The following is a 23,816-nucleotide window of genomic DNA, read 5'->3' as shown; positions in this document are numbered from 1 at the left end:
GTTATGGCAGTTTGTGTCTTTCTAGGAATCTGTCTGTGCCATTTCAGTTATCTAATTTTTTTTTAAGTTTATTTATTTATTTTGAGAGAGCACGCAAGTGGGGAAGGAGCAGAGAGAGGGAGAGAGAAAGCATCCCAAGCAGGCTCTGCACCTGTACAGAGCTGGATGCAGGGCTCAAACCCACGAACCTCAAGATCATGACCTGAGCTGAAATCAAGAGTCACTTAACTGACTGAGCCACCCAGGTGCCCCTTAGTTATCTAATTTTTTACATGCAAATGTTCATCATATTCTCTTACAATTCGTTTTATTTCTATAGGGTTGGTAGTGTGTCTCCTCTTTGTTTTTGGTTTTAGTAATTTGAGTCTCCTCTCTTTCTTGGTTAGTCTAGCTAAATCAGTTTTGTGATTATTCCAAAGAACCCCTTTGGTTTCATTGATTTTCTCTTTTGTTTTTATATTACCTATTTTATTTATTTCCACTGTAATCTTAATTCTTTCCTTCCTTTGCTTCCTTCAATTTAGCACTTTCTTTTCTAGTTCCTTTGGTGAAAATTCAGGTTATTGATTTAAGATCCCTTTTCTTTTTTAAGGTAGGCATTTACAGCTATAAATTTCCCTTTAAGTGCTCTTTTTGCTACATCCCATAAGTTTTGGTATGTTGTGTTTTCACTTTCATTCATCTGAAAGTAGTTTATAATTTCCCTTGTGATTTCTTCTTGGATTCATTGGTTATTTATGGACTTGTTGTTCAATTTTCATGTATTTGTGAATTTCCCAAATTTCCTTCCATTACTGATTTCTATTTTAATTGCATTGTGGTCAGAGAATATGCTTTGTATGATTTCAGTCCTTCCAAATTTATTGAGGCTCATTTTATTGCTCAAGATATGGTCTATCCTGGAGACTGTTCAACATGCTCTTGTGAAGTATTTGTATATTCTTTTGTTTTTGGATGGAATATTCTAGAGAATGTCTGCTAGATCTAGGCTTGTAGTTTGCTCAAGGAGGTCTGTTATTAATTGGTTATGTTTTGTTGCTGGTCCTCTAAGCAAAGTAGTTTTTTAAAACATTAGAATACAGTCAAAGAAAAACTAGAAGATGAAATAAAATTTTTCTGAAGTCTGAATCAAAATGTCAGATGTGACAGCAAGATACTTCAGGGTTTTCATCTTTTGCAGGAAGCTACATAGACTACCTCAATTCAAATAGAACATACAGAAGTTAAGGTGTATATTTGGGGAGGGGTGATAGGTGTTTGTGGCTGATTACACACACACACACACACACACACACACACACACACACACACACCCCTCTAATATCTTACGGCACAAGACGGGATACAAAATAAACTAACCTAAGGAGATATAATCCCATAATTATACAACTTTAAAATATATGGGCAGGGGTGCCTGGGTGGCTCAGTTGGTTAAGTGGCCGACTTTGGCTCAGGTCATGATCTCGCGGTCCGTGAGTTCAAGCTCCGCATCAGGCTCTGTGCTGACAGCTCAGAGCCTGGAGCCTGTTTCAGATTCTGTGTCTCCGTCTCTCTGACCCTCCCCTGTTCATGCTCTGTCTCTCTCTGTCTCAAAAATAAATAAACATTAAAAAAAATTTTTTTTTTTAAAATATATGGGCAAAAAGCTGATTCAATGTTGCTTTTTTCCTTTCAATTTTCTACTTTCTACTTTAATATTTTTAATGATGTCTATCAATAATGTAAGGTAGGTATTATACGTTAGGTAAACAAAAACATGTATGAATAATATTTGATCATTACAAAGCTATTTACATATGTTAATTTGTAACCATTCAAAGGGAATGCAACTGAACTTTAGAAATTAACACTACTAGCAAGGTGTTTATTTTCACAGTCTAAGAAAGGAAAAAAAAACATGCTTATTAGAGACATAAACTTTTATCTGTATCTACCTCCCTTTCTTTCTTTTCAGGAGCACCCTTGAAGAGTCAGAGTCATCATGGAGATAGATTTCCAAACATGTTACCCAAGGTAGAGTGTATGTGCAGAGATAATGAACCTTGAACTCTGTTGCATATATAATTGAGCATGGGGGATGAAATTATCAGACAGAAAAATGATGGTTTGCAAGTACTTTTTTAAAACCAGTAAAGCTTTAGCTTTCTCGTTGCTTTGTTTAGTTGGGGATTCAGGAAACTAGAGATTTGTGGGAAAAGAGTGAAGAGCTTTCTCCTCTCAGTGATCTGTCATAGATAAGGCTTAGAACTGGTAAGAGTGCTGTGAGTTACGCATTTGTCTTAATTCAGCTTTTAATTTTCCTGTTCTACTTGGCATTTTGCATGTTGCTGCTGGTTTTTATGGGAACAAATAAATTGGCAGCGATCATTTTTTATAGCACTAGAAGTCATTTAAAATTGACTGTAACTATGACATTGATACTTGAGTTTTTGTAGTTAGTATGGAAGCTTTAAATGCATAAGGCAATGAATACTGTTGAATTAAATAAAGTAACTTCGCTTTCTACTAGCTTTCTTCTAAATTAGATTCTGCTCTATTGCACTGTATAGTCCAGGGGGAGCTTTGGATTTCTGTTAAGGTTCTGTTCTTTCTAGGCTTATGAAATGGAATTACTTCAGTATGTATTTCCTCTCTTAGGAAATAGCCAATGTCACAGTGGATAATGTTCTTATTCCTGAACATAATGAAAAAGGTAAAAAAAAAAATTTTTTTTTTTTACTTTAAATCATGCTTTGCTTTAAGTTAACTTACAGAGACAAATATCCAATGAACACATTAACTCTTCATTAATATGCAGGTTTAGGGTAAAATTTTCATGGATGTTGAAATACTTGCAGTTTTGACTGACACTAAGTTCTGATGGATAATATATTATTGTTATATTAAAAATCCACTGGCCAATGGAGAACATAATTGTGGTCTCTTCCCTGGGGGGGTTTTCACACTTTCTGTTAGTGAAATTTGCATTTTTATGTGTCGTAGGAAAACATTTAAAAATTACATTGGGTTTTATATAGTGTTAGAAATTGTGATAGCCCTTGCAGAGATCTTTAGAGACGTTTGTAGAGCAATGCCGAAGGTCACTATGAAAGTCTCATTATTTCCATATCACTTTTATTACTTTATTAGCAGGGAGAATAATTTAATTCTACCTGGGAATCATTCTGATCAATGTTAATGGCTAGTTAAGGCTGCTTTGCCTCGTCTTTACCACCAGATCTGTACCTTCCTTGGTTCAAAAGAGAATTAGAGAAGTTGGATAAAATTTTGGTCCTTTAAGATTTAACAATAAGATGTAAATCAAACAGCAAATGTGGAAATATAGCCAAAATTGGGCTCTGAAGGATTTAGTTAAGCTTTTCCCCTTGGATATGTATTTGATTACCTTTTAAATGTTTTCTCCCAATCTCTGCTTTAGATGATTTTTTAAAAAGCTGAAGCATCTTCCTAATTTACTCTGAGGAAGTAAGTTAGAGATTTAGAGGATTTGGCTCATGAAAAATGATTCTATCAGTCATACTTGGAGAATATTGTTTAGTCATAACAAAGTTTCTACTTCCATAGGTTTTTTTTATTTTTAATGATTTTAGGTTCATAGTGAGTCAAAAGCAATCCATTGATCTAATGACAAAGAAGTGGAGTCCTGGAAAACTTTCCTCAACTGAGTTCTTTGGCTGACCTCTTTGGAAGGGTGATAGAATCACAGAACTATTATTCAGATATCTAAAAAGGCATTTGTTCTGTGGAATGGTGGGAGCCAGACCCAAGTAAATGTGCGGAGATGGGCTTCAGTTTTGGTTCCTGGGCCTTCTGCTCCTGGCTCTCTGCTGGGCTCTGAAGTATTTCTAATATGGAACTTATGGTTCTTTTTTAATGATGATGTTGATTCTTAAAAAAAGAAAAAAAGAAAAAAAAGAAAAAGTAACTTATCTTCTCCCTACTTTCTGTCCTAAGGAATATTGTTTAAATCCTCCATCAGCTTTCAAAACATCAGAGATGGAACCAAAAATTTCCACAAAGACTTCCTAATTGGAGAAGGGGAGATTTTTGAGGTATACAGAGCGGAGATCCAAAACCGAACATATGCCATTAAATTATTTAAACAGGTATGGAAAGAATTACTATCACAGGATATCAGTTCCATTTATTTGCTCATATTTCATGCTAGAATGTGTCATTTTTCATCAACATTGAAAGGAGATATACTCGAAAATAAAATTTAATAAATGGAAATAAGATATATGACCTCAGGTGACTGGAGAAAAGACCATGAAATGAATGCCTGACTCGCAGGAATGTGGAAGTGAAATTCTTCCCATCCCCAGATGTGTCGAAGGAGAAAGGCTTTTCTGAAGAGCTGTGTAGGAGCTTGGCACTTTGCCTGTGCTGGTCTGCTCCAGTTTTCTTGTGTTGTTTTGTTTTGTTTTTGGTTTTGTTTTTAGGATGGGCCGTGTCTCCTCCAGGCAGCTTCACAGGCTAAGCCCCAGATTGGTCTTTGGTGCTACTTTATAAATTATCGTTTATCACAGTTCAAGAGGGTGGGAAAGGGGAGGCTTCAAATAGAAGGAGCGAGGCAATGATCAGAGTTGGAGTTTAGGAGAAAGCTGAGTGACTGCAGCCAGTAAAGCAGAAAGGGTGTTGGGGTATCACACCCAGGAGTCAGGAAGAGACAGGTAGGCACACATACACCCAGGAGAACTGCTCTGCTGTTCTTCATCGTTAGTCAGCAGTCAATAAACATTCATTCAACTCTCTCTGTGAAATGGGTGCTGGGCAAGGATGAATAAGGCATCATTCCATCCTCCGGGAGCTCAGTCCTGTGGGGCAAACGGTCAGGTAAAGAAAGCAAAGATTAAGCTATGGCGTGAGAAGTAGTTGAGCCCAGATTTGCACAAGAGGTCATGGCAGCACAGAAAAGACAGCCAGGGCAGGGGCAGATCCAGCACCCAGAAGAGAGCCTGGCACAGAGGAAGTACTTGATAAACATTTCTGCAATAGACAAATGGGAAAAGCGAACGAAAGGAAGTGACCTCTCAGCTGGATTTTGAAAGCCCAGTAGAATTTTGGCGGGGAACGAGGCATGGGAAGTGCTCTCTGGGTGGAAGAAATAGCAGGTGTAACAGCCTGGAGGTGCGTGTGTGCAAACATATGCCTTACTAATAACAGATCATTGGGTGGAGGGAACGTAGAGCAGGGGGTGGGAGGGTAATGGCAGATGACACGGGAAAGATGGCTCAAGTCGGTGGGTGGGTTTTAAGTGGGAGAGTGAAAGGATTAGGTTTGTGTTTTTGAGATGTAACTCTGAGCACAGGTTAGGTCATGGGCTGGAAGTCGGCAGAGGCATTAGAGCAGAGATGGCAAGGACTAGGCTGGAGGTGGATAGAGGGGGTTTTAGATGGGTAGTGAAGAGATGGATGGGACTTAAACCCATGTTCTCAAGCCTAACATTAGAGTCACCTCAGGAGCTTTTTTGAAATGATCCCTCAGCATCAGGTTAGGTCAGCATAGTGGTGGCAGGCATCCGTATTTTTTCAAAGCTCCCCATGTGGTTCGGATGTGTAGCCAGCGTTGAGAAGCCCCGCTCTGAGCTAGGGCAGAGGCAAGGAGAAGGTATGTCTAAGCCAGGAGGTGAAATGGACCAAATCTCACGATCGGTGAGATAGGGCTGGGCAAATGGGGGAGAGGATGGATCTTGGGCGATTCCTCCTCTGCAGCTTAGATTATGGGGCCCTTTTTTTTCTTTAATTATTAACCTGATTTCTCCAGTCCTTACATAGCATTTTATACCCACTGATTTTATACGGACGTCTCAAGATTCCTGAGGAGACAAACGGTCTAATAAAGAAATGAAACACCATTCAACAAAGAGAATGTGGTTATCTAGAGGTGGTCTAACTGAAGCCTGTTTCCTAGGGCCAGTGTGTCCCAGTCCCATTTGTAGGTTCTCTTGGGGTTGAGCCCCACGGCCACCTCCCCAAAAGGTTCCAGCCCTCTCTCTACTTTCCTCTTCTCTCCATGGCTGCCACCAACTCACACTGGGAGTTTTTGTGAGGTTTTTGGAAGGTTTGGGGAGGTTTGGGGTTTTTTGTTTATTTATTTTTTATTCCAGGAGTCTGGCTTCAGAATGGAATGTCATTGCCTTTAGATCTCCTTTCCCTCCTGTCCTAGGGACAATGATCATTTCCTTGATTGCCTCCGACCCTTCTGGTATAGTTTTGGTGACCCTCCAATGTGCAGCCACAGCACCATAGCAATACCTCCTAATACTGGTTTCTTCATGCACCTCTCCCAATGGACTAGATGATGGTTTTTAAAGATCTTATTTATCTTTGTATCCCGGAGCCTTATTACAGAGCCTGGCCCATGGAAGTTGCTCAGTAAATGTTCGTTAGGTGAATTGAATGAAGCATGTGTGTATGTCCTTTTCGTGAATTTAGTTGCTGATCTCTAGGAGTAAAAGGACAGGAAGTAACAAAGTTACCAAAGGCCTAGACACCATACAAAGTCCTAAGTGTGTGCCTGTGTGTGCGTGCATGCACACAAACACACACACACACACACACACACACACACACACACACACACACACACCGGGGAAAGATGGGAAATTTAATGAAGTCTTAGCCATAGAGCATTTGTTTCTAAAGAAACGTGGTTTTGTAAAATTGGAACATTAACTTCAGTAACCTTTCCTGGAGGGACTGAAGTGGGAAAGTGTACAAGATGCCTTAGATGGGTGCGACCAGATCGCCTGGAGACCTTACAATACAGATTCTGGTTGAGCACACCTGGGCAGGGACCTGAGAGTCAGCATTTCTTACCAGCTCCCCGTGAAGCTGATGTTCCTTGTGCACAGACCCAAACTTTGAGAGTTAAGCTAGGTTAGCATGAACACAAAAACTAACCCCTTCATTTTTCAGATTAAGAAAACAACGATCTCAGGGAGGTTAAGTGACAAAAAGTCACAAATATTGCGTGTTAGAAATAAGACTGAGACCAAATCCACCTGGCTCCCAGGACAATGGTATTTTAAAATGTAAATTCTCATAAAGTGGTCCGCGAAAATGATTTGTTAGCCTCGTTTATTGTTTCTGACTTCCTGGATTAACTTGGAAAATAGCTTCCAGAATTCCTGTTGGATTTCTCTCCCTTTCTTCCTGAGAACAGAGCTCTAAAAACCCTGCCCTGTCTTGCAATTTACAAATGATAGAAACTTACAGCTGATGGAGCCTAACAATGTACTTAACTCTTTCGTGGTGGAAGTTAGGATCTTGAGATACAGAGACGCGCAGCGACATAAGGTTTATAAACTAAAGCCATCACGAACAATACCAGGGACAGAGTAGGCGCTCATACAATATTACTGAATTCATTAATGTATTCAATAAATATTCCTGTGTCAGGCACTGGGCTAGCTTCTGAAGATTCTTTGAAGTAAGGAGTTACATTTTTCAATTTCTTAGTAAGTCCACCATTTCAAAATTAATATAAAGGTAAACCTGAATCGACATATCCAAATGACCCAAATCATAAATACCAAATTGGTGAAATCCCCTTCTAACCAGAATACAGCTATCACAAACTGGATCCTTTGTGAGACCAAGTAGGGCATTTCTGTCATGGGATTTTCTTTGAATACATATAATATTTTTAAATGTATGTAAATGTGTACAAAATATGGTAAAAGGGTTCAAATGTAAAATATGGCAACATAATACAGTGCAGGAAAAACTTCTAACTCAAGAGCAGTGGTTAGAAATCTGTTTGGGAGTTAATGGGTTTTTGAAAATCTGATGAAAGCTAAGGATCCTCTCCCCGGTAAAAGAATTATATGCATTTACATCAAAAAGCTCAGCTGGTTTCAGGAAGACTGTAGACCCTGGTTTACAAATCCCAGAAACAGAGATCCTTTCCTTAATTTTATTTTCTTATTTTTCTCCATGATATTTAGGAGAAAAAAATGCAATGTAAGAAACAATGGAAGCAGTTTTTATCTGAGCTTGAAGTTTTACTACTGTGAGTATATTTGGTCTGGAATTTCTGCCTCTGTGCCTGGTTTTCATCTTTGTGCATCTTTGATTCTATAACACAGTGCTTGGCATGGTGGGCATGTAATAAAGGTGGGTTGGATCTTAGGACTTTGGGTAAATTTTTGACATCTGCTTTAGTATATTCTTCAGAACACATTTTAAAATAGACCATTCACATAATTCACTTGAACATATTTTAACAAGGAACTGTCACAAGGAAGTGGATTAAATCATGTGTGACTAACATGGCTGAATGTAAAATAACTCCTCGAACGTTAGAATTGTATCTATTTTACCATTCCCCCCTTCCTTAGAGACACTTTAGTCAAGAAACTTCTGTCAGTATAACCGTCTTCGGGAAGAGCGTTTAGACAGAGAAATCAAGTGCTTTTGATGTGCGTATTGTTTTCTGGGATTTCATTCATGAGCCCAGGAGTCCTCAGAGACAAGCTAAAATGACTTCATTTTCATATATATTCATAACTGCAGCTGTGCGGCTGTCCAGCCGGCTCATCGGAGGTCCTTAACCCTACAGACTTCACTCGGCACCCTTTGTGAAAAGAAATGTTCTTTTCAGATGTTTTCTAAACCAATATGTGAAATGGTGGTGGAAGAGGAGTCATTGTGCTAAATCCTGCTTTTGTACCCTGGGCCAGCAATCAAAACATTAGAGTTCTAATCAGAAAAACTTAATGCATACCATTTAGTCAACAAGAAACTAAAGCCAACATTGTAATCGTAGATTTCTACATTTAAGCTGTATTTATTTGCTGATGAACAAGTAACACATTGAAATATTTCAGAATTCCAAAAGTGCCAAAGGGTAAACCAAGAAAAGGAGTTTTCCACTATTGTCTTTAACCACCCAGCTGATTGTCCCGAGGCAGTAGTCATCAGTTTTTTGTAGATCTTCCCAGAGATCTAAAATATGGCAACATAATACAGTGCACGAGAAACTTCTAACTCAAGAGCGGTGGTTAGAAATCTGTTTGGGAGTTAACGGGTTTTTGAAAATCTGATGAAAGCTTAAGATCCTCTTCCCGGAAAAAGGTTTATATGCATTTACATCAAATAAGTATATATGTATTTTTTTCTCTCCTTTTTTTTAATTTCTTTTGAGAGAGAGAGAGAGCGTGGGAGCACATGCATGTGTGTGTGCAGGAGCAGGGGAGGGGCAGAGAGAGAGAGGGAGAGAGAGAATTCCAAGAAGGCTCTGCACTGTCAGTACAGAGCCCAGTGCAAGGCTCAAACCGTGAGATATGACCTGAGCCAAAATCAAGACTCGGACATTTAACTGACTGAGCTGCCCAGGTGCCTCTGTATTTTGTTTTCTTATTTTCCCATCAGAGGTAGCATAAATATACTGTTCACGTTGCTTATTTTAGTATTCTGTTGTGTTCCTGTACTGTAATTTGAATAACCATTCTTATATTAACAGAGTTTTAGATTTTTTTCTAATCTTTTAATGTTAGAAAATAATGCTGCAGGGGCACCTGGGTGGCTCAGTCGGTTAAGTATCTGACTTCGGCTCAGGTCACGATCTCACGGTTCATGAGTTCGAGCCCCACGTCAGGCTCTGTGCTAACCGCTCAGAGCCTGGAGCCTGCTTCAAATTCTGTGTCTCCCTTTCTCTCTGCCCCTCCCCTGCTAGCACTCTGTCTCTGTCTCTGTCTTCTCTCAAAAATAAATAAACATTAAAAAAAAAAAAAGAATGCTGCAACATGAAAAGCTTATTTTTTTTAATTTATTTTTTAAATATTTAATTTATTTTTTAAGGCTCCACACCCACTGTGGGGCATCACGACTCCAAGATCAAGAGTCACATGTTCTACTGACTAAGCCAGTCAGGCACCCCAGAAAAGCTTGTATATATGTTATTTTGTAACTGTTTGAGTAGATCTAAGTTCCCATAAATAAAATTACAGGGTCAAATGGTTACACGCATTACATAATACCAAATTGTCTTCCAAAAGAAGTTATAAAAATTTATACCTACACTAGGCATATATGAATGCCTCATTCACCATATTTTTGCCAACATAGTATTTTTTTTAATGTTTATTTTTGAGAGAGAGGGTGAGTGGGGAAGGGGCAGAGAGAGAAGGAGACACAGGATCTGAAGCAGGCCCTGCACTGACTGCAGAGAGCCCGATGTGAGGCTCAAACCCGCAAACTCATGATCTGAGCCTAAGTTGGAGACTCAACTCATTGAGCCACCCAGGCGCCCTACAAACCGTTTATTCTTAACTTTTAATTTTTGCCAATGTGCTAGGTGAAAATGGTTTCTTAATGTGCTTTAAATTTCTTTTTTTTATTATGAGTGAATCTTTTCACATGTTAAGAGACATATTTCCTTTTCTGTGAAATACCTGATGCTATTCTTTGCCCATTTTTTTAACAGTTAGGCTGTTATTTTTCTTCATGACTTGTAGAAGCATTTTATATATTAGAGAAAATTAGCCTTAGTCTTATGTTATGAAATACAAATTTTTTACCAGATTGACATTTGTCTTTGCCTATTCTAGTCTTTGCTATGTGGAAATGGTTTTAATGTAGTTGAATTTAATCTGTTCTTTCTTTTATGGATTCTGGGTTTTATATCACAGTTTCTAAGACCTTCCCCAGTGAAAGGTTATCAAATAATTCTACCATGGTTTTGCCAAGTACTTTTATGATTTCACTTTTTACATTTATATCTCTTAGCCATTTGGATTTATCCTGGTGAGGTGTTTATATATGACTTTTAAGAGAATTAACAGCTCCATGATGTTGAATATTCTTGGTGTGATATTTTTATTCTTTATACTGCTAATAAATATTTATTTTTAGGCTTAATACCAAATACATTACACGTATTAATTCTGCAGTCCTCACAGCAATCCTGTGAGGTAAATACTGCCATTATCCCCATCGTACAGATGGGGAAACTGAGGTAGATCCTACCTTTTGGAGAAGGCCCAACTCATTTCCTAAATCACTTTCAATCTTCTCCTTCTCAGATATTTATTAATGAATAAATCAGATGTAGCCCTCTCCTCTCAGAACATGCTGGCTGAAGTGGGATTAGGAGGGACGCACATAAGTAAACAGGCAATTTCAGTAAACTAAGTGATAGGATGGGCAAGTACAGAGCACTGAGGGTGGAGAAAATGGTAGCCCGGGGCGGGGGGGGGGGGGCAGCAGTATAGACTTCTCGGAAAAAGTAACATCTAGGCTGAGACCTGAGGGTGAGTTTTTTAAGTTCAATAGTAAGGAAGTGTGTAACCCCTGTCCCTTAAACAGAATTGTGAAGTCCTTGGGATGTGGCTTCTGATTCCTTTTTTCCCTCCTTTCCCAAGGGGAGGGAAGGGAGCTAATAATTTTTCAGGACCTAACACCTGGCTAAACAGTTAACTTTTCATTTAATTTTCATGAGGACCTTGGGAAGTGACATTTTAATTATTGTGTAGAGTTGAAGAATATTAGTCTGCTGGGGCTTCTGTCACAAAAGAGACAGGGTGACTTACACAAAAGAAATTTATTTCTCACAGTTCTGGAGGCTGAGAAATCCAAGATCAAGGCAGATTTGGTTCTTGATGAGGGCGCTCTTCCTCGCATGTAGACAACTGCCTTCTAATTCTGTCCTGACATGGTGGAGAGGGAGGGAGCTGACTCTCCAGTGTTTCTTCTAATAAGGGCACTCATCCCATCATCCCATCATGAGAGATCCAACCCTAACCCCGACTACCTCCCGCAGGCCTCATCTCCAAGCACCTTTACATTGGAAGTTAGGGCTTTAACAGGTGAACTGGGTCAGGGGGTAGCCAGTGGGGGGAGAGACACAATTCAGACCATAGCAAAGAAAGAGTCTCACAGAGATTAAATGACTTGCCCAAGTTCACACAGCTGATGAAAAGAAGCCCAGAGATTCAAACCCAGGTTTGTCTGTCGTTCAAGTCTGTCCAGTCTGCCACATGGTGGTGCCTCACACTGTGTTTATCTGACACTCACAAATGCTGATTGAATTGATTTTCAAGGTGTTGTATCAGGGGCACCTGGGTAGCTCAGTTGGTTAAGCATCTGACTTTGGCTCAGGTCATGATCTCACTGGTCCCGAGTTTGAGTCCTGTGTTGGGTCTGTGCTGACAGCTCAGAGCCTAGAGCTTGTTTCAGATTCTGTGTGTGTGTCCCCCCTGCCCCCCCAAATACATAAACATTTAATAAAAGGTATTGTATCTGCTGACCTTCAGACCTATATAATCTAAAATCCCACTGACTTAAAAATTTGTAGTGAAAGGTGGATGAGAAGGGTCTATAGATGCAAAACCAGCAGTGTTTATGGCTGTGCCATGTTCCATACCTCACAAACTTATACAGTGTCCATTTTACTGCTAGATTGGCAATATCTAAAAATAAGCAAATGGTCATTTCTGCCCTGTGAGCGAGAGAGCAGAGAACCAGGGCCATGACTGTGTCTGTACAAGGTCTGCTAGCTGCTTTCCAAAAGATTTTTTATCTCTTTAAATTATTTTAAGGTTACCAGGTAGTGGTATAGATGAGTTTTTTAGGCAGCCAAATATACCAGCTCCGTTCCTTTTCAGTCCATTGTGTTGCATTTTATAGATATGGTCTGAATTGTAATAGGGGTAGGGATCTTGTACACACACATACACACAAAACTTCCTTCTTTATGATAGGAGGAATAAAAGAAATCTGAAGCCATGTGTGAGTGTGTGTGTGTGTGTGTGTGTGTTTTATAGGAAGGTTTTGCTATTGAAGAAACTAAATAAGAGGCCTTTGTAAATAGAATCTTACAAAAAACCAACCTTATTTTTTTTTTTAATTTAATGTTTATTTATTTTTGAGACAGAGAGAGACACAGCATGAATGGGGGAGGGTCAGAGAGAGAGGGAGACACAGAATCCGAAACAGGCTCCAGGCTCTGAGCTGTCAGCACAGAGCCCGACGTGGGGCTCGAACTCACGGATCGCGAGATCATGACCTGAGCCGAAGTCGGCCGCTCAACCGACTGAGCCACCCAGGCACCCCAACCAACCTTATTTTAATATCCCCAAGCATGCCTAGAACATAGTAGGTAGTCAATAAATAATTGAACTGAGATCACAGGTGAATTTCACATTTTATGTTTCATGTTTGTTACCTGAGTTCCATTGGTTTTCACAGTGATGATACAGGCATTCAAGAAACAGGGTTTTAAAGGAAAAGAGGCTGAAAATGTAGGCTACACTGACATAGAACTCTGTCATTTAAAATCTTTTTTTTAATGTTTATTGTTGAGAGAGAGAGAGAGACAGAGTGCAAGTGGGGGAAGAGCCGAGAGACAGGAAGACACAGAATCTGAAGCAGGCTCCAGGCTCTGAGCTGTCAGCACAGAGCCCGACATGGGGCTCAAACCCATGACCCGAACTGAAGTTGGATGCTTAAACAACGGAGCCACCCAGGCGCCCCAGAACTCTGTCATTTAAAAATCAGTGATATATTTGGGGCACCTGGCTGGCCCAGTTGGTGGAGCATGTGACTCTTGATCTTGGGATTGTGAGTTCAAGCCCCACGTTTGATGTAGAGATTACTTAAAAATAAACTCGTTAGGGGCTCCTGGATGGCTCAATCTGTTGGGCGTCTGACTCTTGATTGCAGCTCAGGTCATGCATGATCTCAAGGTAAGTGGGGTGGAGCCACATGGTGGGCTCTGTGCTGACAGTGCAGAGCCTGCTTGGGACACTCCCTCCCCTCTCTCTCTGTCCCTCCTCCACTCATGTGTGCACACACTCTCTCTCAAAATGAATAAACATTTTAAGAAATCTTCAATAATGAATAAATACATGCATACAATAAAAATCAGTGATATGTTCTTCAACATCAGACTTTACTAACCACATGGATTTTAGGTAACTATAAAGCTTTATGAAGATCCTGGATGTCGTCTCTAGTCGTGTGACTGGTGCCTAGCACAGAATCTGACATAGTAATACTCACTAAATGAACGAACTAAATGAATGAAAAATAGTCTCCTGTACTCTTCTATTTTGGTGATTTAGACAGTATACTTCAAGCAATGAAATGAATAGTCTCAGTTGTATTATCTTTATTTAATAAATAAGTTACATCGGCTTTCATATTGATAAACATAGTTTATTATATTAGAGAGTATTGTCTATTTCTTCTAAAGTTCCCAAGACTCCCAAATCTTAAGGAATCGTCACTTTCTTAACTTTTCTGTCTTATAGTTGGATATTTTATTTATAGTTGCATGATCACAACTAATCAAAGAATGTCTAGTATTTGTCAGAACGCTTTAGACCAATTTGGAAAACAGATCTGTGTCATGTCATGTGTCCAGTGAGATTACTTTTCCCTTGGCCAAATTTACATTTTGCTTTAGACCTATTCCCCATTCCCACCTTATCACCCCCAAACCACAGCACTGTTCATTTCCTATTTGAATGAACAATTTGATGGATTTAAAAATCTTTTGTTTCAAGGTTCCATCATCCAAACATACTGGAGTTGACTGCGTATTTTACAGAGAGTGAGAAGTTCTGCCTTGTTTATCCATATATGAGAAATGGATCACTTTTTGACAGATTGCAGTGTGTAGTAAGTCGGACCTATTGCTCTCCCCAACTCTCCGACCCCCTGAAACCCTGAGGGAGCTGCTGAAATCTCCTGAGATCCAGGAGCCAACATGTGTTCACAGGAGGGGATAGCCAACAATGGGTTTCCCAAGGAAGTAGAGGACTCTTCCATGAATTAATATTTTACTCTTAAAAACAACTGCATAAATACCTGAGTTATTGTGTGTTGTGCAACATGGTGGCCAAAAGATTTGCTGGATCCTTACTTCTTATTGATTCCATATCTTCAATGAGTTTACATGAACTACTCTTGTTTCTTACATAATTTTTATTTGCATAACTTTACACAAAATACCATTCAATACATAGGGTAGGCATAAAGGCAATGCAGACTCCTTAAAGAGAAGAAGGTTGAATTAATGCCTTGATTCCCCGTATTTGTGAAAGATAAGTTTAACAAGTCATTCTGAACAGGTGATGTTTCAGTTAGGGTCAGAATAAAAACAGATTGTTTTCCGTTACCCACACTATTATGCCACAAATACTTTTAAAATCTTACTTAATGAACTTACAAACATAGTTACCTTCCTAACCATATTTTGACTAAGCTAAGGTTCAAATTATTGGGTATTTCCATTACCAATGGAAAGCTGTAAAGAGGACTAGAATCACTGGTAGTGGAAAACCCATCTTGAGTCACAAATAGGTTATGGGAAACCAAAAGGTTCATTCACCCACCTTACCCCGCCTCACCATCTGCCTCTCTTCTGGCATACTTCTATGTAATGCGCACCCGTGTGTTTTGCTCCCAGACCAACTACCGTTGTCTTTTTAGGGTAACACAGCCCCACTGTCTTGGCACATTCGGATCAGTGTTTTAATAGGAACCTCCAGAGCCATTCAGTATTTGCACAACACGGAGCCGTGCTCGGTCATCTGTGGCAGTGTATCCAGGTAAGTTGTCTCAGAGCTTGGCTTGCACCTGACAGCCCCTTTCAGCATCACAGGGGAGTCATGCCTCACACTCTTTTCTACCTGCAGTTTCCCTGATATGTACGTGTGTTTAAGGATTAAGAGTGCTCACCTGGGGCGCCTGGGTGGCTCAGTCCGTTAAGCGTCCGACTTCGGCTCAGGTCATGATCTCGCGGTTTGTGGGTTTGAGCCCCACGTCGGGCTCTGTGCTGACAGCTCGGAGCCTGGAGCCTGCTTCCGACTCTGTGTCTCCTTCTCTCTGTCCCTGCCCCACTTGTGCTCTGTCTCTATCAAAAATAAATAAGTGTAAAACAAAATTAAAAAAAGAGTGCTCATCTAAGTATTTAAAAATCTTACTTTTTAAAATATAATTTTATTTTTATTTTGAGAGAGAGAGAGAGAGAGAGCAAGGGAAGGGCAGAGAGAGAAGAAGAGAGAGAGAAATTCCCAAGCAGGCTCTGCAATGCTAGCGCAGAGCCCGAGGCAGGGCTTGAACTCACAAACCATGAAATCATGACCTGAGCCAAAATCGAGAGTCAGACACTTAACCAACTGAGCCACCCGGTGCCCCCCAAATCTTACTTTTTTAGTGCAGTATAACTGACACACAATATCCAATTCGTTTCAGGTGTACCTTCTAGTGATTTTATTTATTTATTTTTTATTAATGAGAATGTGTCTACCCAATTTAAGAAGCTACATTTATATTGCCAAAGGGAGAGTTTATATTATCTTTGGGAATTACTAACGAACAACGTAGGGTAGACAGTTTTGCGTAGTTGATACTAAACTTTGAGGCGAACCTGTATTAATCTCACTTTTTTCTTCTCGAGTGAAGTTTAAGGAAAGGTTAAGTGACCTGTACGGAGATTCCCAGCAAGATAACCGCAGTAGACAGTAGACGGTGATTAAAATTCTTTGTCCCCGAGTCCCCGGTGTCTTGCTGATTCTAGCAAGCAGCCTGCAGCCTCCTAGCTTTACATCAGTGACAAGCCAAGCAGTAACTCCGGTGTGCATTTTTGAGACAGGAGGAAATGAGAGGCAGCATCTTCCGTCTTTCTTTTTCTTCAGTAGACCTAAAGAATCTTTCAGAGAGTAGGTACGCTGTAACAAAATCCCCCTGGTGAATTTTTCCTGTGTGCCCTTCATCTTGAATCTGTTCAACAGTGGGTAAACACACCTTTGTTGAGTAGCAGGGATGACTGAATTTAAAAGGCTGCTGCCTTTTCTGAACCATCTCCTGGTATCTTGAAAAAGCTTCTGATGTGCTTTCGAGCTGAGCAAAAGAGGAGCCGATTGCTTGCTGACTTCCTTGTTTTTCTGGTGAAATGAACTCCATATAACAAGACTAGATTTTTACTTAGCCCTGGGGCTCATAGGGGAACCACCCATAGATGTCTGCTCCTGTGGCAGTGTGGTAATGGTAATTCATCAACTCTGGTGGCCCCATAGAATCAGCACAAAGTGGGTGCTCCCTCACGGGACCTGGGACAAAGATATACACAGTGAAGGTGTCAGGAGTCTGTTTCGAAGAGCTGAAGTGGCCACCCCCAACCCGAAGGAATCCTTCTTCCCCCTACCTTACCACCAGCTCAGCACAGTAGGTGCTCAAAGATATTTTATCTGAGGAAATAAATAAATATCTGGAATTTTGCTGTATATATTCTTCCTTTGGTGTAAAGTCAACGCGAGTATCGCTTGTTTTCTGTCCCAAGCAGTAGTAATACATCAATGTTATTAATTTCCCTTTTGTGTGACTGAGTCCGTCAAATCCTTTCCTGGAAGCAGAACTTGATTAGGAGAGAGCAGTGAGAAGCGAGAGACTCTCAAGGTTCTGATACTTGATGGGCCTGGGGGACAAGGGAAGACCACCACCTGGGAGCATGGTGGGGGGCAATGGGTGGTAGTGGTGGAGGGATACAGATCCAGCCTCTGCCTTGTGTCCAAGGTTTTCCTCAGCTTTGGATGTGCCCTGCCAGCATCTGTCTCCAGGGATCTGGTTAGATAGAGCTCAGGCTGTGGTCCTGATAACCCGCTTTCTCGTTCTGGATAGGTGTCTTCAAGGCAGGGTCCTAGGAAATAGGCTCAGGGGAGAGATTTGCCTGCAGCAGGTTTTTTAGGGTGCTGTCAGGAACAACAGAAGTAAGGGAGGGAAGGAGGAAGGCAGAATCGGGCAATTGGAGAAGTTGAGCTGGGATATCGTAGTAGAGGCCCTTCCGATGCCACGGGGAGCACTGGTGTTGGGGTGGCCCTTTGAAAATATCCTGACGGCAAGGCAGCCCCCTCCCACCAATGGCATCAACAGCTGTGGGCTATCCACAGCCACCCCTCCCCTGGCTGGGGAACCACCGTTGTGTCCCTGGGTCCTCCTGTAGGAGGGATCTGGACCATACCACGGTGGCCACCACAGTTCCGGAGGGGGATCTGACTGGCTAACGCTCTGCAAAATGTGACCAAATGATTTTTCTTTTTCATACTTTCCTCTCCACCTTCTTCCCATCCTTTCGTCTCAGCTCACTTCCCCTAATGTGTCAGACATCTGATTTAAGAAGCCGGTGATGTTCTTCTTAACATGGGATTCTGAGCAAATTGCTTAGTTTCTGTAAGCCTCAGTTTTTCCCTCTGCAAAATGCTAACAAAAGAATAATAGCATCTATCTCTTAGGATTAAATGACATAAAATATATATGGTGCTTGGCAGAGAGTATGTTATAATTGGTGAAAACGTGGCAGGAATAGCAGGGGCAGAGGCTAAGAGATGATGATGGCCAGCCAGTCTTTGAACTTACTTACTGTCTTAGTCCATTCAGGATAAATAACCATAACCAAAAGACTAGAAAGTGGGTGGCTTATAAACAACACATTTATTTCTCACGGTTCTGAAGGCTGGAAGTCCAAGACCATGGCCCCAGCTGATTCTGTGTCTAGTGAGGGCCCACTTTCCGACTCATTGATGCCCATCTTTTCTCTGTGTCCTCACAGGGTAGAAGGGGATCTCTCTGGGGCTTCTTTTACAGGGGTACTAATCCCAGTCACGAGGGCTCTGCCCTCTTGACCTAATCACCTCCCAAATGTCTCACCTCCACATACCATCTCATTGGGGGGGGGGGTAGGATTTCAGTACGTGAATTTGGAGGGGGACCCAAACATTGTGTCCACAGCACTTACTTCTATCATCAATTTATTGTGTTCGAAAAGTAGACCTCCAAACTAAGCTCTGTTTTAAGACAGATCACTTCTGTGTTAACATATGGTTATTGCACATTTGGCAAATCATGTTTATTTGAGTTAATAAATATTTACGGAACACCTGTTGTATGCAGAGCATTGTATTAGACCACGTGGGGTAGATGTGGGTGATCATAGTCTTGTCCTTGAAGGTTCAACCTGCTGATCAGAGGGATAACACAAACCCAGAAGATATATGGTGCAACACTAAAGATGTTCAGTGGTTGCCTGCTCTGAGGAGGCTCGCTCTAATTACAGAGTTCCAAGCCCAGTCTTTGAGGAGATGGGTCATGGCAGTGGATTGGTTGAAAGAAGGGGGGAGAATAGTCCTAGTGGAGGCAATAATTTGTTCAAGGGAAAGAGTCAAGTAAACAGTTACCAAGTGTATAATGAAAGCAAGACAAATGGGTTAGCTGGAGAGGAAGGAACAAGACTGGAGAAGAAGGAAAGGGCTCCTGGGAAGAGTGAGGAACATGGTGGGCAGGGGTGCAATGGGCTTGCATGCCAACCAGCCTGAGGACCTGGGTAGGATAAATGAGGCTCTTACGAGGGACTCTGAGGCTTTTCTGGGGACATAGGTGGGAACAGAAAGGTTCTGGAGTCTCTTAGGAGGTCTCACACTCGGAAGGAGGCCATTTCTTCCAGGCCAGTATCTTAGGTACTTGTCTGGATGGGGCCAACTATAAAATCATTTCAGCAACACTGCGAGACAGAGTGCCAAACAGTATTACAGATAAAGAGCACCAAGAGAGATCTGGTCAGAGATGGAGAATTTCACGGAAGAGGCAGGATTTAAACTGGAAATGTGCTAACAATGTATTAATTTTTTTAGTTGGTGACGGGGCTGCTGCTGATTGTTGCCTTTTTGGCTTTTCCAAAGGGTTCGAGGACTCAAACATAACCATCTGTAGACTATGCTTGCCCGGGCACGAGTCAGGGTGTAGAGTTCCAGGGCTGTGGGCATTTCTTTGAGATTGTGGTTTCATAGGGCTCATCAGTGTGTCCCTGCCTGTTCCAGAGCATATCAGCCCTTCTACAGCCAGTGAACTCTTGGCCTTTTTGCTGAGCCTGCCAGCAAAGATGTTAATTAGTACCAGCTATAACAGTAGATTCCTCCCCTTTCCTTTGGTGATGTGTGCACCTGTTCTCTAGAAACTGGAATGAAACCAACTCATTTCATTCAGGGCACTGAACATCTGATGGTAATGACATTCAGCCTCCAGCAGGCTTGACCAAATGTGAATTGGCTGACGCAGGTCACCCTCCCAAATCTTTTAAATGAATTCTTCACTTTGCTCTAAACTTGGGCCTCCCTGATTCTTGGTTCCTGTTTGCACAGCCTAGTGCTTTCAGGAAGGTCTGAGATTCCTGTTCTTCTGCCTGCATCATATTAATTTTCCATTCTCTGTAAGGCAGCTTTTAGGGGAAGTGTCACTTTATTTCATGGCCCTGATAATTGGCTCAAAAAAGGACATTTCAAAATATGTTCAATAGCGACCTTTTCTGTGACTGAGTCAGGGCTCTGTTTTTGATGGAATAAGAAATGGAAGATATTGTTACCTTTATTTTCTTTTCTGGACCTCAGACTGATGAATCACAGGAGAGTTTGTCATACATCATTTGACACTATTAAATAATGTTTTTAATAGTATGAAATAATATGGAACAATGTATATAAAGTGAGATTAAAGGGAAAAGTCCAAATTGAGGGCACCTGGGTGGCTCAGTCAGTTAAGGGTCCGACTGGCTCAGGTCATGATCTCATGGCTTGTGGGTTCGAGCCCCACATCGGGCTCTGTGCTGACAGCTCAGAGCCTGGAGCCTACTTCGGATTCTGTGTCTCCCTCTCTCTCTGCCCCTCCCCTGCTCGCACTCTGTCTCTCTCAAAAATAAATAAACATTAAAACAATTTTTTTAAAAAGGCCAAATTGAACTAGTATATGGTACAGTTATAACTTTTAGAACTACAAATTCATGAATTAAAAAAAAAGATTAAAACATACCAAAATATCAATGAGGCTTCATTTAGATGGAGACTATAGCTTTTTATTTAATGTTTTCTTTTTATTTCTTTTTTTTTCAACGTTTTTTTTTAATTTATTTTTGGGACAGAGAGAGACAGAGCATGAACGGGGGAGGGGCAGAGAGAGAGGGAGACACAGAATCGGAAACAGGCTCCAGGCTCCGAGCCATCAGCCCAGAGCCTGACGCGGGGCTCGAACTCACGGACCGCGAGATCGTGACCTGGCTGAAGTCGGACGCTTAACCGACTGCGCCACCCAGGCGCCCCATGTTTTCTTTTTATTTCTATATCATGCTTCAAACATTTTTATTTAAGGATTATGTTCTACTCTTAAGAGAAAAGTCCTTGTCTGGAACCAGGCAGGTGACTACTGAATCTTCTCCTAGGGCTGTGGACATGAAGTGAGATAACGTATGTAAAGCACAGCCCAAGACTTGGAAATAAGCTGTAATTCATCCCACCTCATGGGGACTCTTCCTTCTGCCTCCAAGTGTCTCATCCAGCCTGTCCTCGGACCCTTGCACAGCGTGTTGTTAGCACTCCATTTGGGTGAAGCTCTAACGATTAGGATGTCATTTATTTTGAGCTAAAATCTGGCTTCCTGTGACTCACCCGTTAACCATCATTGTGCCCCTACAATTATCTCTACGTACCTGAATTAGAGAGAAACTCCATTTTACTTCTGCTTTGTCATCAACAGTTTCTTAATCTTTTATGAGTAGCTGAATAAAAAGATGTTTCTTTCGGTTAACTGTAGTAAATTGCAAGAGTAGCAAACTGAAAAAGGAGGGTTAGACTGTAGTCCTGACTCTGCCATTAACAAGCTGTTTTGCAAAAAGACAAGTCATTACAACCATGCAGGGCTCATTTACCTCATCTGAAAAGGAAGTGATTGTACTATAGCACCGATGGCAAATCAGTTACAGCTCACATTCCATCGTTGATTGATTGGTAATGACTTCCCACCTGCAGTGTTGAAAGAGAACCTGGGGTGGGTGCGTTCTGAACTCAATTAGTGATGTCTGCCAAGAAAATGGGAAGCTGCTTTGGCAGCATTTGGGCCGTATATTTGCCATATGCAGAGTGGTCTGGGTCCACTTATGGTTTCAAATTCTCTTAATTAACACGTTGATTATATCAACAAATGTTTGCTTGGTATCTTCTATAGACTCAACATTATGCTTGTGTAAACAACACAAGCTGGTCTCTCTGAGGAAGTACCAAATGGTATGGTGCGGGCTGCACAGTGGGAACGTGGAGAAGGGAGTGAGTATCACTGGAATTCAGAGCAGTGGGGTGAAAACTTCATGGAGGGAGTGAATCTTAGGCTGCATTGAGGGTTGAAATGAAAATAAGGGAGGGAGGAGTACTTTGCAGGTCAGGGGAACAGTATAAACAAAGTCCCAAAACACTAATAAGCGCCATCTATCCGCACAGCACTGGTAAGTGCTAGTGCATTCGGGGAAGCCGAGGCTGCGGACAGAATGAGGAGTTCTGTGATAGCCAGCCTGACTGAAGACCTGACTCCAAAGCCCAATGAATAACTTACTCCTCCCAACACAAACTCCCTGAGTTTGTGTATCATTGGTCTTACCTCAGTGTGGCAGAGGAGAAAGCTAACTTACTAAAGTTTGTGATCTGCCTCTGTCCATGTCTGTAGATGGGGAAGGTGGTGGGGTTCCATGTTTGTGTGGGTCCAACAATCATGGTCTTATCAGGCAATTGAGGGTTCCTAGCCTGGATTCCTGGGAGCATGTTGGTTTCATGGGCAAAGACGGAGAAATTGGGCAGGAGAAGAGAACATAACTAACTAGTATGTGCAAATTGGGAAATTTTGACATTGGACCCTTAGTGAAAATGGCAGTAGGCAGCAGACTCTGAGGGGAGATTAGGCCTGGAGGTCTGCATTGGGAATCTTGGTCTTGTTCAAGCAGTGAGAATAAAGAGTCTTCTAAGGAGACACTGTCAAGGACGCAGCTTGAATACCCAAGGAGGAAGCCAAGCCCACATTTCAAAGGTATTTTCAAGAAGTCTGGTGGTTTAGTTAGCCCAAATATGTCTTAGTAATTTGAACTCTTCAAAGAGAATATTAGAAAAACAAAATTCATTTCCAGATGGTGGAATTTAAGGAGGAAAAGGATTTAAAGAAAAGAATCTTGAAGAGTTGAAGTCTCTGTTCTTGGCAAAAGACCCTCACATTTTTATTTGGGAAACGAAGATGTTTTTGAGTTACAGGATCACATAAAAGCATCTGAAAGCAGTAAACCTTCTTGTTATTTCCATCCTATCCCTTAGCCAGCTTAATTGTTTTCACATTTATGAACGATTTTACATTGAAGTGCATTTTATCCTCAGCATTTTTCATCCCAGGCATTCATTCCTGTTAATGTTTCCAAAGCCGAGATAATCTCAGTGAACATTTCTAATGTTTCCTATAAGATCATGTTCTCTCATCGGTATTGCCATGTGTCTCCTGCCAAGTGAAACAGATTTTCATACAAGGGAGGTGGTCTAGGAAGGAAAGGAAGGAAAAAAGCCATATGCTTAAAAATGAATTTTTAGAAGAGGGAAATTGATCAGAGATGGTGGTAGTTGAGTGTGTGGAGAATTTCGTTTGTGAGGGACTAGAAACACTGAGTGGTTTGGAGGGAGGCTAGGAAGCCACTGATCACCCTTCCTCCCACCGTAACACCCTTGCCTGAGGACCCAAGCTCCACCTTCCTTTACCCCACCTCCCCCCCCCCCCCCCCACCAGACCTGCTGTGTGTGGCTAGGACTCCCGCTTAGCATTTAGTAGGGATGCAGAGCCTGAAGGGAATGCAAAGTCTGTTTGTTTGACTGGTTGGTTGGTTAATTAACAAGTCTCCTCTCTACCCAACCCCCAACCCCCTCCCCGTAAAAACCTACTTTTCTTTTCAGAAGTGTTTCAGATGTAAATAATTCTTTTCCCCCAGATTTTCCTCTCCCCGCAGCCATGTCTCCCTTCTTC

At 41.3% G+C, this 23,816-nt stretch overlaps 1 protein-coding gene across 2 annotated transcripts in view; it reads left to right on the top strand.

Moving 5' to 3' along the window:
* IRAK3 (interleukin 1 receptor associated kinase 3) overlaps nucleotides 1-23,816 on the top strand; it is a 62,857-nt gene that overhangs the window by 20,777 nt on the left and 18,264 nt on the right. For both annotated transcript variants that reach the window (XM_058742113.1, XM_058742111.1), the window contains exons 3-8: nucleotides 1,955-2,013; nucleotides 2,638-2,692; nucleotides 3,955-4,106; nucleotides 7,952-8,016; nucleotides 14,513-14,627; nucleotides 15,441-15,559. In XM_058742113.1, the coding sequence (XP_058598096.1) occupies nucleotides 1,955-2,013; nucleotides 2,638-2,692; nucleotides 3,955-4,106; nucleotides 7,952-8,016; nucleotides 14,513-14,627; nucleotides 15,441-15,559 (565 nt within the window). The remainder of the gene's footprint in view (nucleotides 1-1,954; nucleotides 2,014-2,637; nucleotides 2,693-3,954; nucleotides 4,107-7,951; nucleotides 8,017-14,512; nucleotides 14,628-15,440; nucleotides 15,560-23,816) is intronic.

The sequence above is a fragment of the Neofelis nebulosa genome, chromosome 8, assembly GCF_028018385.1.
Source record: "Neofelis nebulosa isolate mNeoNeb1 chromosome 8, mNeoNeb1.pri, whole genome shotgun sequence".
Classification (NCBI taxonomy): domain Eukaryota; kingdom Metazoa; phylum Chordata; class Mammalia; order Carnivora; family Felidae; genus Neofelis; species Neofelis nebulosa.
This window is presented reverse-complemented; position numbering and strand designations above follow the sequence as displayed.